Here is a 15,462-nt window from a genome sequence, read left to right as displayed (position 1 = left end):
ACCGAGCGTCCGATTTCTTAGACTCAAATGGAGCGTGGATGGTGGAGCGGATCGAGGAGCACTTTTGGCCGATGGATGTTATAGAGATTCTGGAAATTCGTACCTCTCCAAGGAATAGACAAGATTTTATTGGCTGGTTTTCTGAACCTCACGGTATTTTCACGGTTAAATCAGCATACAAGCTAGCTACAGAATCACACGATGATATTCATGCTGGTGGCGCTAGCAGTAACAGGCCGGACGGCGACCGGACAATTTCGAATTCTATATGGAAGTCTCGGGCACCTTTAAAGATGCGCATATTAGCATGGAAGGCGGCGAGCGGGGCATTAGCTACTAATTTGGGCAAGGTTCAACGTCATATATCAGCATGTTGTTCTTGTCCGGTATGTGGCAAGGAGAAAGAGAGTAGTTTTCATGCCATTATAACATGCATGCATGCTCGGCAAGTCTGGGAAGGTCTACGCAAGATTTGGTCATTGCCTGATGATGCACTACTAATTGATTCAGGGAAGGATTGGCTCTTGCAACTGCTATTAAAGTGTTCAGAACATACTAGGGACTTAGTGATTATGACCATTTGGCAAATATGGCAGCTACAGAACGACATGGCTCATGAAAAGGGTGAGACCTCGATTCATGCTACAGTTGACTATTTGGATAGCTATTACAAGTCGCTTCATTTAGCAAGAAATTTTACTACGAAAGAAATAATAAAAAGGGAAGATGCCAATTTCGGAGGAAGCCGTGTGGTGAGTAGTAAACGGTTGTCAACACCTGTACCATGGCCTCGGCCTCCAGCTGGTTGGGTAGCCCTCTCTGTTGATGATTCTTTTTCGAGCTGGGACAGGCGCGCTTCTGCCGGAATGGTACTGCGGAACGATGATGGTTCTATGATTTTTGCGGCATATAGGTACATCTTTCATTGTAAAGACGCCCTTAAAGCAGAAATGCATGCAATCATGCAAGGCATGGCTTCGGCCATCCAACATTCAAATAAGTCGGTGATGGTTCAATCGGATTCTTCAAATGCATTGGCAACTCTTACCGGTGACACACTATCCAGATCAGCCTATAGTCATCTTGACGCTGAGATTAAGGCTCACCTGGATGTTAGGGAGTTTGTTCCTTGTAAAATTGGTAGAGAGAAGAATATGGTATCACATTTCTTGGCACATTATAGCCGTATCGAGTGTTGTACTGCGGTATGATTGAACTCGAGTCTTCCATGTTGTGAGGAGTTGGCTTGGGATTGTAACCCTATAATTTTGGAATAAAACTCCCTTTCATCCCGAAAAAAAAAATCGGACCCAAACTGAAAAAGAAAACTGAGCTATCCTGTACAATGAAGTTAATTTCTTTGGAGAGATTTTGGCCGTTTGATGTGAAAGCAAGGGACAGGATTGAACTGTGCAGGCACCTCACCTCCGTCCGTTGGGTCATTTGCAGAAAGGGCCTCGAAATGTCCAAATTGCTGCGACAAGTGCATACATCCTTCTCCCTCAAATCCTCACCCACGGGACTCACACTCTCTCTCACCAAAACCAAACAAAAACTAGGGTTTCCGATTCCGGCGACGCGATGGTCGACGGCGCGGCGGATGAGCGCGAGCCCCATCCTCGACCCCAGGAAATGGCCTCGCTGCCAATCCCCGACGAGCTATCGGTGGAGATATTCCTCCGCATTCCCAACCCAGCCGACCTTCTCCGCGCCTCCGCCGCCTGCGTCTCCTTCCGCCGCCTCATTGCCGACCGCTCCTTCCTCCGGCAGTACCGCAAGCTCCACGCTCCGCCCCTTCTCGGCCTCCTCGACCACGAACGCAAGGTCTTCTACCCCGCGGTCCCGCCTCACCCCTCCGCGCCGGCAGCCGGCGCCGCGGCCCTAGCTGCCGACTTCTCCTTCTCCTTCCTCCCCGCCCCCGCCACCGATTGGCGCGTCCAGGACGTCCTCAGCGGCCGCGTCCTCCTCGACAGAGTCCCCCCAGCACGACATCGATAATAGGCACAGACTGGTCTTCCCGGAGCTGGTGGTGTGCGACCCCTTGTACCGTCGGTACCTCCTGCTTCCCCCAATCCCTGCCCACCTAGCCGCTACGGTGAAGCGTCCACTCTGGATAAAACCGCATCGTTACTGCGAGACCTTCCTCGCTCCCCCAAGCGACAGCGACGAGGAGGCATCCGCGGCAGAAGAGACGTCTTTCAGCGTGGTCTGGATGGCACAGTGCAATGCTAAGCTGATTGCCATTGTCTTCTCGTCAAGCACAGGGCAATGGCGAGCCATTTCGTCCCTGAGCTGGAGTGATTTATTACCTGGCTTGCTATCGTCCACAGGGTTGGCTCTGTTCTCCTTGCGGCAATACGCCTATGGGCTCTTCTATTGGGTGACAGATTGGAGGGAAAAGTTTCTGGTGCTTGACTCCCGGAGGATGAAGTTCTCCATTGCTGAACCCCCACCTGAGATGAGATATTTACACGGTGTGGATATAGCCATTTTGGAGGCAGGGGAAGGCAGGTCCAGGATGTTTGTGCGTACCGAAGGCACAAAATACCTCAACTATACCACCGGGCGAAACAATTGTGGGAGTTCCATCCAGTGGCAGTTGGAGAGGACAATCTCACTGGATTCTGGGTATGTGTTGATCAGTTCAACAGGGAGGCACTTATTCCTATATCAGCGCCAAAGCTCATCGCTTGATCGAGCCTTTTTCTCGCTGGATGCCAGGACATTCCAGCTTGAGAGGGTGTTTGCCTCAAATTCATGCATCCCCAATGCGCGCGCATATAGCAGCTTTCCACCATCATTGTTGTTGACACCAACAATATCAAGTGGTAAACTTTGTGCTGCATCCTTATTTTCCCACTTCCCTCCATACTTGGTACTTCATTATTGTTATTTGTTATTCTTGCTTACACAATTTGGTAGTTGTTACCTTTCAGCTCAGGAATATATGAATAATTTTCTAGTAGCCATCTCAAGATAGTTAGATTAGTAAAGGAAGGATCTTACTATGATATACATGAGTAGCATACTTCATTATTGTTATCTGTTATTCTTGCTTACACAATTTGGTAGTTGTTACCTTTCAGCTCAGGAATATATGAATAATTTTCTAGTAGCCATCTCAAGATAGTTAGATTAGTAAAGGAAGGATCTTACTATGATATACATGAGTAGCATACTTCATTATTGTTATCTGTTATTCTTGCTTACACAATTTGGTAGTTGTTACCTTTCAGCTCAGGAATATATGAATAATTTTCTAGTAGCCATCTCAAGATAGTTAGATTAGTAAAGGAAGGATCTTACTATGATATACATGAGTAGCATCCTTGAGGCATCATGGAATTTTAGAAAGCACTGCAACAACAACAACAACAACAACAACAAAGCCTTTAGTCCCAAACAAGTTGGGGTAGGCTAGAGGTGAAACCCATAAGATCTCGCAACCAACTCATGGCTCTGGCACATGGATAGCAAGCTTCCACGCACCCCTGTCCATAGCTAGCTCTTTGGTGATACTCCAATCCTTCAGGTCTCTCTTAGAAAGCACTGCACCGCAATTTTTTTTTGCCAAGCTAATGTAGAGGGAATGCAAGTTTAAACCAGGACATTGCTACCAGTTCACCTTTAGATTGTTTTATCTCAGACACATTTAGTCAAGTCAAGCAGGACTTATGCTGTCCACTTTTCTGTATGGATTAAACCATTGTTCTGAAACTTATATAGCTGACAAGTGAGACCATAGATCATTTTTTTCTCGTCATCTATATGTAAGACATGCATAATCCTATATGTGAGATCCAAACCCTATTTAATTCAGATCGATGCTTAGAATACTTCCTTTCTTTATTTGTGTTTGACATTAATTCAGTAGTTTGTCAATCCGTGCACCTCTACATCTTTATTCTGAATTCTTATTTGACAGTCGATGACCCTAACCATTGATTCTTTATCAAACAGAAATTGGATGGTTACATGTTTTTTAATTATGTGAAATTTTATGGTTTCACAATCTCAAAGTATTGACTGTTTCCTCACAAAATTATCAAACGACACCAAAAATTACCACTGCACGCAGCCTGTGTACCTTACACATAGTCTTCTTTTTTAATGGATATTTCAGCACTGTAAGTTGAGGAGGGAAAGTAGGTAAAAGCTCAAGGCTTCATCGGTTAGAAATTGCATTTTTAATCTCCTTCCCTTGAAGCAGGGTAATACTGGGTTTGGTGTAGATGGATTCCTAACACTATAACCTGCATGCATATGTTTCTGCTTTTTCATGTGAAGTGGCGATGGGAAAGAAAGGGGAAACATAATTAGTTTCTTCCCTAAGTTAATCTTAAAGGGTCTATGGATAACATTGGAAACTTCTGCATGTTTTGATAATAATATCTCAAAGTGGTGTAAGTCTTCTTTTACATTTCAAATTACCATACTTTTCGTGGAATACATGTTATTCATGTATATTTATTTTATGTTTTTAAAATGCTAGCCCGTGCGCCTGCACGGGTTGATGACTAGTATACATATAATCAGGATAACTATGGCTTCCAGGTACTAACTCCCCAGCAGCAGAAACCTATTAGTAAACATGCAGAAGTTAAATGTACTTACAGAACAAGGGAAGTGATTATGTATCAGGGCAATACACTCGTAGACGGTTAAATCGATACCATACAGAAATCAAATACGAGAAAAGTATAAAAATTGAAAATTGTGAATTATCATAATTTAGTTTTTCCTTACCACTGTGCTTTAATGGTGATACTATTTGCGTTCTTATATGCATAACAATATACTCCCTCTATAAACTAATATAAGACGTTTTAGATCACTACAGTTTGCAGAGGAATAGTCATTTATGGGTCCTTACCAATGAAGGGGTAACAGTAGATATGCGTCATTGGATCATGCAAAATTAGTGTCTCATATTAACTTGGGAATATCTTAAAATCTGTCAATTCTCTTTGTTAAAAATCTCCCCTTGGTAATGAGCAGCTAGAGAAGAACATTTATTTTTCTTACATTTCTTTGTTGGCAACTAAATTATACTAGTAAAATAGAATACCTCATGCAGTAGCGGCTGAGTTCCGCAGCTCTTTAGGGAGCTTATAAGAAACCTTCACTGTTGCGTTTGTATGGTGGAACTTTGCCTTTGTATACTGTTCCATGTGACCCCCTGCCAATCACAAGATCGTTTATATGACGGAAGATACACAGAGTAAAGTTAGTTTAATGCTGCTACTGCAACCGTGAGTTTTTAGTAGAGATTTGGTATATGCTATACTTGGTAATTTGTGAGGTTCTGAAGCTACACACTGTTCTAGAGCTTTAAGTTTATTTTTCTAAGCACCCACTTCTCTTTGTTTACATGCTTTTGTCAATGTGGTTTGGTTTAAGCTTTGATATTTCATCTCAGTTTCCCTAACCGTGCTTTTCCTGCAAGCGATGCACCGAGCGTTGCCGATGCTAAGGCCTACCTTCTGTTCCTGTTTATTCGTATGCTGTTTAATGTCCACAGTTGAATACACTTCATATTTTGATATATTGCCATATTGGACAGGCATTGGAAACAGCGGGGCTGAGAAGGAGACACCGGAACAAGGCTGTGCTGCAAGCTCAAGCACAGAGTCACCAAAGTCAGAGTAGTGCTAATGCGGATGCCGAACTCAGACTATTCCGCCGTGTTGGTCTTGTAGTAGCGGTGTGGCAATCTAGCATTAACCCGGAGTTTATCTTGTGTGCCTTGATCCGACGATGAGTATCGCGCTCGCCGGGTAAGGTAGAGACAGTGAGAGTGCGTTAATGGCGTTTTGTTCAACCACAAGCAGTAGGTTAACTAAGAGTATGTAACCAGTCGACGCGATTGCGATCTTGTGGTATGCCTGCCAATCTCTGTACCTGGTACTGCTACAACTGCATGTGTTGGACACAGTGGACAGAGTTCAGTTTGCTCAAGACTGCGAGTATGCTAATGAGTACTACATCAAATTGTCTAACAATTTAATCCGTTACTAATGAGTACATCAAATTGTGTCGACAATTTAATCGGTATGTTCGCCTGTATATCGTATATCGATATTGTTCTGATTGTGCTGTAGTATATTTTACAACGCTGCTAATAGTACATGTTACTAGTATGGAGTTGTCAGGGCGACAGGGTGACACCCGACAAGAACGGGCGTGATCTCTCTAGCTAATTCAAATACACACTCACATAATTTACATCAGATCGGGCGACGCGACGAGGACGGCAAGAACAATGGCGGACAGGAGAGTGGAGGCGGCCAAAGAGGCGACGTGGCGGCATCCGGTGCCGTAAGGCTCGAGGGTGCCGCTCGGCCCGAAGGTCCCGCTCCCGTTGAAGCTCCCCGGCGGGCCGAACGCCGACGGGGGACCGAAGCCAGACGGTGGGCCGAACCCAGACGGCGGACCGAAGCCACCCGCGGGAGGGCCGAAGCCGGTCGGAGGGGGCCCGAAGTCGGACGGAGGGCTGGAGCCGACCGGAGGCGCGAGGCTCGTCGGAGGGCTGGCGCTCGGCACGCTCGAGTTGGAGCCCCCTGCCATGGTGCTGCAAGCATGCACGAAATTGATACCGTGTCAGACTTGTGAAATGATCTTGGAGCAAAAGTATGCTGAGTGTCGCGAGAAATGACGCTCACCTTCCCGCGAAGACGCACGATCCCGAGCCTGCAAGGAGCGATCACCATGAAAGAATCAGAGAACATACATCCATGGCGGTACAGGAGATGGAAGAAGCTGTGCCAGACTGCACGCTTACTGGGGTCGGTGGCGGTGGTGGTGGCGGTGCCGTTGAAGGAGCAGGTGGCGCCGGTGCTGGCGCCCTTCTGGTAGTAGTCGTTGTAGGCGTAGGAGGCCAGCGCCGCCAGGTTGTTCTGCCTGTAGCAGGCCCCGCCGGGCTGGATCGCCGAGCAGTCGGCCTGGCCCTGCCCGCACGCCCAGCTCAGCCCCGCCTGCAGCGCCGCCGGGTCCGCGTTCTGCAGCGCCACGCAGAACATCCCCGCCGCCAGCGACCGCCTCCCGCCGCCCCCACCGGCAGCATGACGCAAGTGGCCGCGGTACACCACCGCGCCGCCGAGCCCCTCGGGCTCCGCGGCGATCAGCGGGACGCCCGAGAAGCCGAGCGCCCGCATCGCGGCGTACGCGTCGTCGGCGGCGGCGGCCTCCCGTGCGCGGGCCCGCTTGAGGAAGAGCGGCGAGCCGGTGTCGCTGAGGAACCGCAGGAGGTGCCCCGCGACGCCGGCGTGCCAGGACGGGGCGAGCGGGACCGATGACAGCGCGGTGGACACCCTGACGCGGCCGTCGAGGCGGGCGGCGGCGAGCGCGGCGTGGAGGTTCAGCATGGCGGGGACCAGCGAGTAGGCGGCCCCGGGAGAGCTTGACAGGACGTCGTCTCCCGCCAGGACGTGCGTGATCATGGTCGCCGGGAGGAACGGCGCCACGTTGGCGGCGACCCAGAGCTGGGCCTCCTCCTTGAACTCCGCCATGTGGTGCAGCCGCGAGTTGGGGACGGTGACCATGACCTCCGCTCCGGTGTTGGCCAGGGATCGCAGCAGCCGGTGGTCTGCTCCGCCGCACACGCGCGCCTGCTTGGTCTGCTTAGACTGCACGAGTTTTGCCAAGTCTGACGGAGAATTCTCGGCCTCCGAGGGGAGCATCGTGTCGTCCCTCAGAGAAGTGCCTGCCCATCATCAAGGTAAATTTGAGTTCAGTTGGCACTTGCCAGTGACTGCCAGTGTGTAGTAAAGATTTTTCTCGTTTGACCGCATCATTGGAGCGTCTTCGTATTAGCTGCACGTTACGGCCACGCATGGCTTCAGGTTTCAGTCTGTTCAGTGCTTGAGTGGCAAATATAATTAGGGATAACTGAAGTTAAAAGCTTTTACATCCCTCCGTTTCTTAAATACATAAGTCTTTTAGAGATTCCACTACAAACTATATACAGATGTATATAGACTATTTTAGAGTGTAGATTCATTCATTTTACTCCATATGTAACAGTGGGGTAGCTAAAGGGTGGCTAGGGTGGTCCATGGGCCACCCTGGAATTTCCCCATAGCTTGTATATAGTGTAGTAAAAAAATATTTCTTTGTAAATAAATAAACTTATGTAAATAGAAATTATTGATGGACCACCTTGGTTTATTGGGCTGGCTACGCCATTGGTATGTAGTCTATAATGGAATCTTTAAGAAGACTTATGTATTTAAGAACGGAAGGCATACTTTTCGGCGGCATGCAAATATGATGGGGCGCCCAAGTGGATCCACCCCTTTGACTGTATGGAGTACTCTCTGGAAGCTGCAATGTCCACGTAAAGTGCAGATTTTTGGTTGGAGAATTTTGCGAGGAATTATTCCGCTTCGAGCTATCCTTACTAATAGGCATGTTGGTTCAAATGGTGCATGCCCCATCTGTCATCAAGGCGCCGAGGGCATCCGACATCTGCTATTCTTGTGCACTAATGCATGGTCCCATCTTGGGTTAACTCATATCATTGACCAAGCGATACATGTTGACAGATCAGGTTCGGCCATCTTTGAATATATACTCTCACTGCCGGATCAACAAGTAGCTATGCATCCATCTTTGAACTTCAAACAGGTTATAGCCGTGGGAGGTTGGTACCTATGGTGGATCAGAGACAAATAACGCATAATGAATCGGTTCCACCACAATGGAGATGGGCGTTGTCAGTGCTATCCATTGCGAGCAATCATAAGAGGGCGTCATCGCTCACCCCTAGTTTCGCTGAAGCAAAATGGAGTAAGCCAGACCCTCAATTTATTAAATTGAATGTTGATGCAGCTTTTTTCCAGATGAAGGTGCGGGGGCTACAGCGGCCATACTACAGGATGTTAGAGGAAACTTTGTGGCGGCACAATGCAAATTTATCCCTTTCGTTGCAGATGCGATCACTACAGAAGCTTTGGTAATGAGAGACGGTCTAGTTTTTGCTAATTCTCTTGGATTCAATCGGTTGGAAGCGGAATCAGACTCCCTACAGGTTATTAACTTCTGTAATGGTCAAACTAGATGGTGGGACTCATCGGCGGCAATCTTCATGGAATGTGTGGATACTAGTTCGTTGATCGGGAAGGTCATTTGTAAGCATTGTTATCGTTTTTGTAATCAAGTAGCTCATGCACTAGCTAATTTTTGTTTCTGTAATAAATCTTTTTTCAGTTGGTTGGATGAGCCTTTTGACTGTGTTTGTGTTGTTCGTAAGCTCATAGACGATGTAAACATTGTTTAATTTTAATAAAGCTAGCCAGGCCTTCCTAAAAAAAAGAACGGAAGGAGTAGTACGTAAGATAGTTAGGTAGGCGCATCATTCAGTTTCTTGGACACGAGGCCACAACCGATGAGCTAGCTCTTGTAGTACGCGTGTCGCGTCTGCTTCTGCTTTTTTGCTCATGACTCAACGCAAGATAAGAGTCTTGAAAGGGGAACGCACAAGCATCGCAGCTTAGAAAGTCCCTTTGTGCTGCTGCACGCTTTCAAGAAAACGAAAATGAAAATAGAACTCTGTCTGTCTGTGTGCCGTGCCGTCGCGTCTTTGGGAAAAGACGCCACCTCATGTAGTGCCGCCATGTTACATCCTTTCTGTCATGCTTTCCTGCTTTCTACGATGCTCTACGTACGTACGTACGTCCGGGAACGTATGTCCAGTTAAGTAACGAATCTTGGGCGACAGAAAGGAGATCCAGAATGGAACCCTGCACCGGCAACCCCGTGCTGAAGCCGGAGCACAAACGTAGTCACATACCTGACGCCGCGTTGGAGAGAAGAAGAAGGACGAGGGTAAAAACGCGTCCCTGCCATCTCTCGCGCAACATTTGGAGCCTCTTCCTGCGTGCGACGATGCAAACACCTATGCAAACATTGGAGCAGATATGTCAGAACATATACCTATGCAAACAATGAAATTTTGTAATCTGTCCATAAAAGTAATATTCCAGCCGTAAGGAGACTTCAGAAAGACCATGAATTATCGTGAGTGGTTATTCCCTCCGTCCGAAAAAGCTTACCCCTCAAATGAATTTATTCAGCATCAAGTTAGTGCTACATACATGCATTTGAGAAATAAGGTTTGGACAAGCTTTTTCAGACGGAGGGAGTATTATTTTCCGGAAAACATGGCATGGTATACGCGGGCCTGCGGCATTATTCGAGCTCCATGATGCGTGCATGCTTCCAGACGGATCGCCACCAGCAACGCTAGTCCTACAACAGCAGGACACGACGCCACACGGAAAGAAGGAAACAATACAATTGATCGAGGAGAAGAAGATGGAGTGGAACACTTTGGTCACTGTTGTTACGGCCGCGTGTGACACCGACCGATGAACCGATTCCATCAAAAGCGTCAACATCTGACAGGGCCACGATTGCATGCATAGTCCAAGGACAGTTACGTTTATATATCATCCGCGCAACACAATTTGGTGGGTAAACGGGTACACCTAACACTATCCCTATCCTGACAAGCATGCCTCATCACGATTTAGCGTAACTAGTTAACTGGTTTATCTAGCTATAGCTCCTGATTAATTAGCTAACAGCGGCTTCTTTTGGAGTAATACTGCAAACGGGCGGTTCATGGAAAGGAAACGCTGCTCTTGGGTAAGAACATATCCTGCTATTTTTGTTCGTAGCTGAGGTATGTAAGCTCCATGGATGGATGGAAGAAGGAAAAACACACAATTGTTGGGTTGGAGAGGTTCTTCCTGGCACCGTTATTAAGCTTAATTTGGCTACCCTGCTGCATGCTTACATATTCTTGAGGAAAGTAATCGGGCAATCTAATCTAACCTAATCTTTCTATATGCATGTGGAAGCGGTTGAATTCAACTTAATTGTGAAGCTAAAAGAGAAGGAATCGTATCTCAAAACAAGCTAGAGAATTTAAGAAAAAAGGGCAAGCTCAATTCGGTGAAGGAGGAACTGGCGACGATGGCCACACATACATACCTGAACTCGGCTGGCCGGCCCCAAGAAGCTAGCCAGATCTTGCTATGCTTGCTTCTCCCGGACGAAAAGCTACTGTGTGTATGGTGGAAACGAGAAGTTGTTAACGGTTAACTAGACTAGTCCCCTGGATCGATCCGCTCCTCGTGTTTCTTAGAGCCTGCAGTCGGCAGCGGGGAGAGGCCTTCGCTAGGGGCTCTATGTATGTATGCCTGACCATGTGAGCACAAGCGCATGGCCTTTTTTATACGCGCACTATGCAACCACAATCACGCTGACGTGCACACACACGGCTGACTGTGATTGGGTGATGCCGCGACCAAGAGATGCCAAGGCGGTGCAGCGGCGAGGCCGCGAGAGAAAGTGCTTGCCGACTTGTGTCGTGTGTGGCTGGCTCGTACGCACTGCACGCGGCAAAGGAGGAAAGAAGAGACAGGTTAAGTTTGCTTGTGTGTGTGTTGTCCGCCGTCATTCCGTTCGTTAAACGAGTGTCGGATGAAGATGAAGCCTCTAATTCGTGGCGTCGGTCGCTGCGCGTGTCGCCGAAACATCAAGATTGTTTGATGCGCGTTCTCATTCGCCACACCACCAATCCTGAAATAAATCTAAAGATGATATGTCGGCTCAGTTTTTTGAAGATGCTCATAGAAATAAGATATGCGTGTGTGTATATAGGGATGAATATATGCGCGTATGTATGAGCGCTTGTGTCTGTACCGCGTTCAAAAAGTTTACGTGGACGTGTGGTGGTGTTGGGTGCAACTTCAAACCCAAACTCACCCTACGGAGAGACAGCCTACCGCAACGGTGCGAGTGCGAACCCAGCTTCGAGTTCGTCAAACCGAATCGACGGCAGGTGACCCATCCTCCGCACGCCGCCGTCCAACGGCCCCTCGAAACATGCATGATCCCTTACTTCTCTTTATTTATTTATTATTATCTCTCCGCCGAATAATCCCTATCCCTCCTTTATCCGACGCCGACTCAAAAGCAAAGCATGGCCTATGCTCTTGATTAAGCCGACTCAAAAGCAAAGCATGTTAGCATGGCCTGTGTTGTTGATTAATTAGCTAGCCAATCCCGGCTTACTTTCACAGTCTGGTGACGCCAACTCGTGGATATCCTCATACCATCCCTGCTTTCCGGTGTCACCAGCGCCAAGGTTTTCCGTCTAGTTGCACCAAGAAAAAGGTAAGGCTAAAAGGAAATTCCCTCCTTTCTCCTGGCTTTAGGATACAAAAAAAAAGCGTTGCAAATCGGCTGACCGATCTCGTGCGTGATTGGCCGCCTCGCCACCCATGCTACGCGATAGGGCCCACACACCGCTCTGGGTACTCTAGGGCAACTCCGATGCGGATCACCAAAACATACTTTGGAACGGCGGCTGGTGTTGCTGGAACGAGGGCAGCGGCAATGTTGGAACGGTGTTGGCGTTGCTGAAACTAGCCGACGCCGATGTTGGAACGGTGGGGGAGGGGGGGGGGGGCGTTGCTACGATTGGTCGATACCAATGTTGGAATGACGTCTAGCGTTGCTGGAATTGGCCGACGCCATTGCTGGAACAACGACCGGTGTTGCTGGAATGAGGGCCTACATGAGTGTTGCAACCCCAGCACGGCAAATGCTGGAACCTACCGGCGGCACTATTGGGCCGGCGGCTGGTGTTGTTGGAATCGGGCGGCGGGGCTGCAACCCTAGCACAACAGTGCTGGAACAACATCTAGTGTTGGTATGAGCCGAATGGTGGTGCCGCTGTGAGCCAATGAGGTATGTGTTGATGCTGCAACCGCGAGGGGGGGGGGGAGGACATCCTGCTTGATGAGAGAATGTGGGGAAGGGCACCACAGCTAATGTTGGAGTGCCGCCACACCAAGAGATCCCTCTGCAGGGATGGGGCGGGGTGTAGAAGGGGAGCACATCTCTCAAGAGGAGCCTTATGGGGAAGAGGGATTTGACGTGAGGAAGGAGATGACCGGTGAAGGATAGGGACAACTTGTGGGGCCGATCGAGCAACTGAAGCGATGCGAAGAGCGAAGCGCGAGGTGATGGATCGGTCGCTTGTGATGGTCGACCTGCGCTATCGTCGGCCTTCTGATATGTATTTAGCCAGTCTTCTTTTCTCTTCTCTATCTCTACTGCAGGTAGAACGTTTCGTCTAACCTTAAGTATGTTCCCAGCTCCCTCTCTCGGTTTTGCCCCTAATTGTCCTCCAACCTTACGTACGCCCGCTCCCGCCCCCCTTCTTGCTTTTGCATCGTCCCCGTTAGGAGGCAAGCAATTGCCCTAACAAATCCAGGGCTAGCGGCTCCAAGCTAACAAACACGTCACAAAGACCTTTTGCGAAAAAAGCATCAGGATAATGGGGCTATTTGGATGGTAGCCAAGAGCTACGACGCCAAAAAATGGGCGTTGACTGGAAACATGGGCACTCGTTTGGATAGTGGCCAAATCTAGGGAGCCTTACTAATTTTTTGGCTCGCTGTTCAGATTCCACGCCCACGAGCTGGCGGAACGGAGGCGGCCGTTTCTCTCGCCAAAATATTGGCACGCCCTGTGTTGGTCGGGCTGGCCAGGACGAAATCCAAACAGCCCCAATGTGACATTGGGGGTGGAGTGCGCACCAAAGCCACATTCTAGTGCCCAGGCGAGTTCACCTTGAGTTGTTGACATGATAGAGGCAAATCATACCCCTCGCACGAGGTCATCACCGAGTCCACCTTCGTATGCTCCATTGACAAAGGCGAAGCAAGGCTCGGGCATAGCTCCAGAAGCTCGGTCACGATCTATAGCACCAGAGCCACGACATAGGGATCAAGGCAGACATGGATTGGGAGTTGTCCCGAACATGAGGACGAGGGGAGAAACAACCATATAGCTCTGCTCCAGTATCCTCTACGGAGCCAACACCGACCTCACCAAGATGATGCACCATCAGAGAGGTCTGCAACATAGTCGGCCCAAAAAAAGCCTGCTCAAAGCAACCTTTACTTGCCGTAGAATGCTCCCAACACACGCCAGCAAGCCTTGCAGATGCTCAGTCTGAACCACCAGAGCGGACTGTAGCACCACATCAGACGGGTGTGCCAAACCAACAGTTGCGGATACATCCGACGTCCAAGACCCACGATGAAGCGTCTTGGAGGGGAGCACAGATTTGGTCACACCCTTACAAGTCAAATGAAGCCGGAGCTTGACGATGCTCGGTGTTGAGGCGGGACGCAGGCGGCACAACAACGGCATGCTAAGTGAGCTGAGTGGACGCCTAGTTGCGTAGCAGATCCATAATCTTATCAGCGTGTTATATTGGCTCTTCGTGCTTTCTACGACCCAAAGCATGTGCAGCTGCATCTAAGAGCATCTTCTACAGCCGCGTCAAAAGACGCGCGCGCGATAAACTGGGTTTTTAGTACGCGAGGACATTTTCACGCGCTCCAACGAGGACGAAAAACTAACGCGCGCCGGAAACGATTGCGCGCGCGGAAAAAGGCGCGGCAGCTCGCGCGCTACTTTTGACGCACCGCTTTCGGCACGTCTATAAATTGCGACGCTCGCCGCGCGGCTATCCACATGTACCTCTCCCGCTTCCTCGTAGCTTCCTTTGCTTCCTCACCGCTCCAGCGCCCCGTCACCGACGCGCCACCATGCCGCGCCGCCGAGGAGTGTCGGGCTACCGCTGCGTCTGCCAGCGCCCCAACGGCTGGTACTATGCCGAGATCCGGTCCGGCGACATCCGGCTCGACCTCAGCACCTTTCCAGACTGCGCGTACGACGCCGCCTGCGCGTATGACGTGGCGGCATGGCGCCTAGACAGGCCGCGCACGCAGATGAACTTCCAGGACATGTACATGCGCCAGCAGGCGCAGGACGTCGCCCCTCCGCCTCGTCTTATCACGGACGAGGGCCGTGCGGAGCAGACTCGGCGGCAGCGCCACCTCCTCATCGCCGAGGAGGACGAGCGAGGCATGGCGGAATGGCACCGGCGCCACCCGGAGAACGTCGCCAACGAGCAAGCCTACTGGGCAGAGAGGACGGCAAAGCGCCGCGCGGATCGGTTGGAGAGGCGTCGGCAGAAGGCCCTGGCGCTATCGCAGTGCGATATCATTGAAAATGGTGGGCAGTCGATCTTTTCGGCTAATGATCCTCGTTGGGACGACATGTGGCTCGATACCTCGAACCAGACCAGCGAGGATGATGATGATGATGACGACTGAGAATAGGTTGTAGTTGCACTATCTAGTAGTTTTTTTTATGTCGTTGCACCATAGTTTTATCTATGTATACTGTGAAACTATGTAAAATATATATGTATCGTTTTTATCTATGAATTTTATTTAGTATCGTTTTTATTTAAAAATATGTACGCAATGTTCATGCGATACGCGCTGCATTTTAACGCGGCTGCTGAAGCTACGCGCGTGCGTTAAATTTTAGCACGGCTGCTGAAGCCAGCGCTGCCCGCCACGCTTTTAC

General features: G+C 49.3%; 2 protein-coding genes across 3 annotated transcripts; one reads left to right on the top strand and one right to left on the bottom strand.

Moving 5' to 3' along the window:
* The first annotated feature begins 1,544 nt into the window (after window positions 1-1,544).
* On the top strand, window positions 1,545-5,911 carry LOC123085040 (uncharacterized). Of its 2 annotated transcripts, none has more exons than XM_044506599.1 (2): window positions 1,545-2,828; window positions 5,564-5,911. In XM_044506599.1, exons 1-2 carry the CDS (start codon window positions 2,213-2,215, stop codon window positions 5,647-5,649), a joined length of 702 nt encoding a protein of 233 aa, XP_044362534.1. In that variant the 5' UTR covers window positions 1,545-2,212; the 3' UTR covers window positions 5,650-5,911. The 2 variants fall into 2 exon arrangements, with proteins under 2 accessions (XP_044362534.1, XP_044362535.1); XM_044506600.1 differs by having other exon boundaries at window positions 5,564-5,890.
* Window positions 5,912-6,018: 107 nt separating this feature from the next.
* LOC123085039 (glucan endo-1,3-beta-glucosidase 4) lies at window positions 6,019-11,290 on the bottom strand. Its single transcript, XM_044506598.1, has 5 exons — window positions 10,996-11,290; window positions 9,791-9,895; window positions 6,782-7,702; window positions 6,663-6,690; window positions 6,019-6,571 (listed from the first exon to the last, which is right to left on the bottom strand). Exons 2-5 carry the CDS (start codon window positions 9,858-9,860, stop codon window positions 6,223-6,225), a joined length of 1,368 nt encoding a protein of 455 aa, XP_044362533.1. The 5' UTR covers window positions 9,861-9,895; window positions 10,996-11,290; the 3' UTR covers window positions 6,019-6,222.
* Window positions 11,291-15,462: the final 4,172 nt, after the last annotated feature.

Source organism: Triticum aestivum, chromosome 4A (genome assembly GCF_018294505.1).
Source record: "Triticum aestivum cultivar Chinese Spring chromosome 4A, IWGSC CS RefSeq v2.1, whole genome shotgun sequence".
Classification (NCBI taxonomy): Eukaryota; Viridiplantae; Streptophyta; class Magnoliopsida; order Poales; family Poaceae; genus Triticum; species Triticum aestivum.
This window is presented reverse-complemented; position numbering and strand designations above follow the sequence as displayed.

Excerpts from the sequence above, each read along its gene's own strand:
- LOC123085040 (XM_044506599.1), top strand. The coding sequence starts at position 2,213 with ATGGCACAGTGCAATGCTAAGCTGATTGCCATTGTCTTCTCGTCAAGC. Across the intron at positions 2,829-5,563 it reads GACACCAACAATATCAAGTG|GCATTGGAAACAGCGGGGCT; the intron begins GTAAACTTTGTG and ends CATATTGGACAG.
- LOC123085039 (XM_044506598.1), bottom strand. The coding sequence starts at position 9,860 with ATGTTGCGCGAGAGATGGCAGGGACGCGTTTTTACCCTCGTCCTTCTT. Across the intron at positions 7,703-9,790 it reads TCTCTCCAACGCGGCGTCAG|GCACTTCTCTGAGGGACGAC; the intron begins GTATGTGACTAC and ends GATGATGGGCAG. Across the intron at positions 6,572-6,662 it reads TCGTGCGTCTTCGCGGGAAG|CACCATGGCAGGGGGCTCCA; the intron begins GTGAGCGTCATT and ends GCATGCTTGCAG.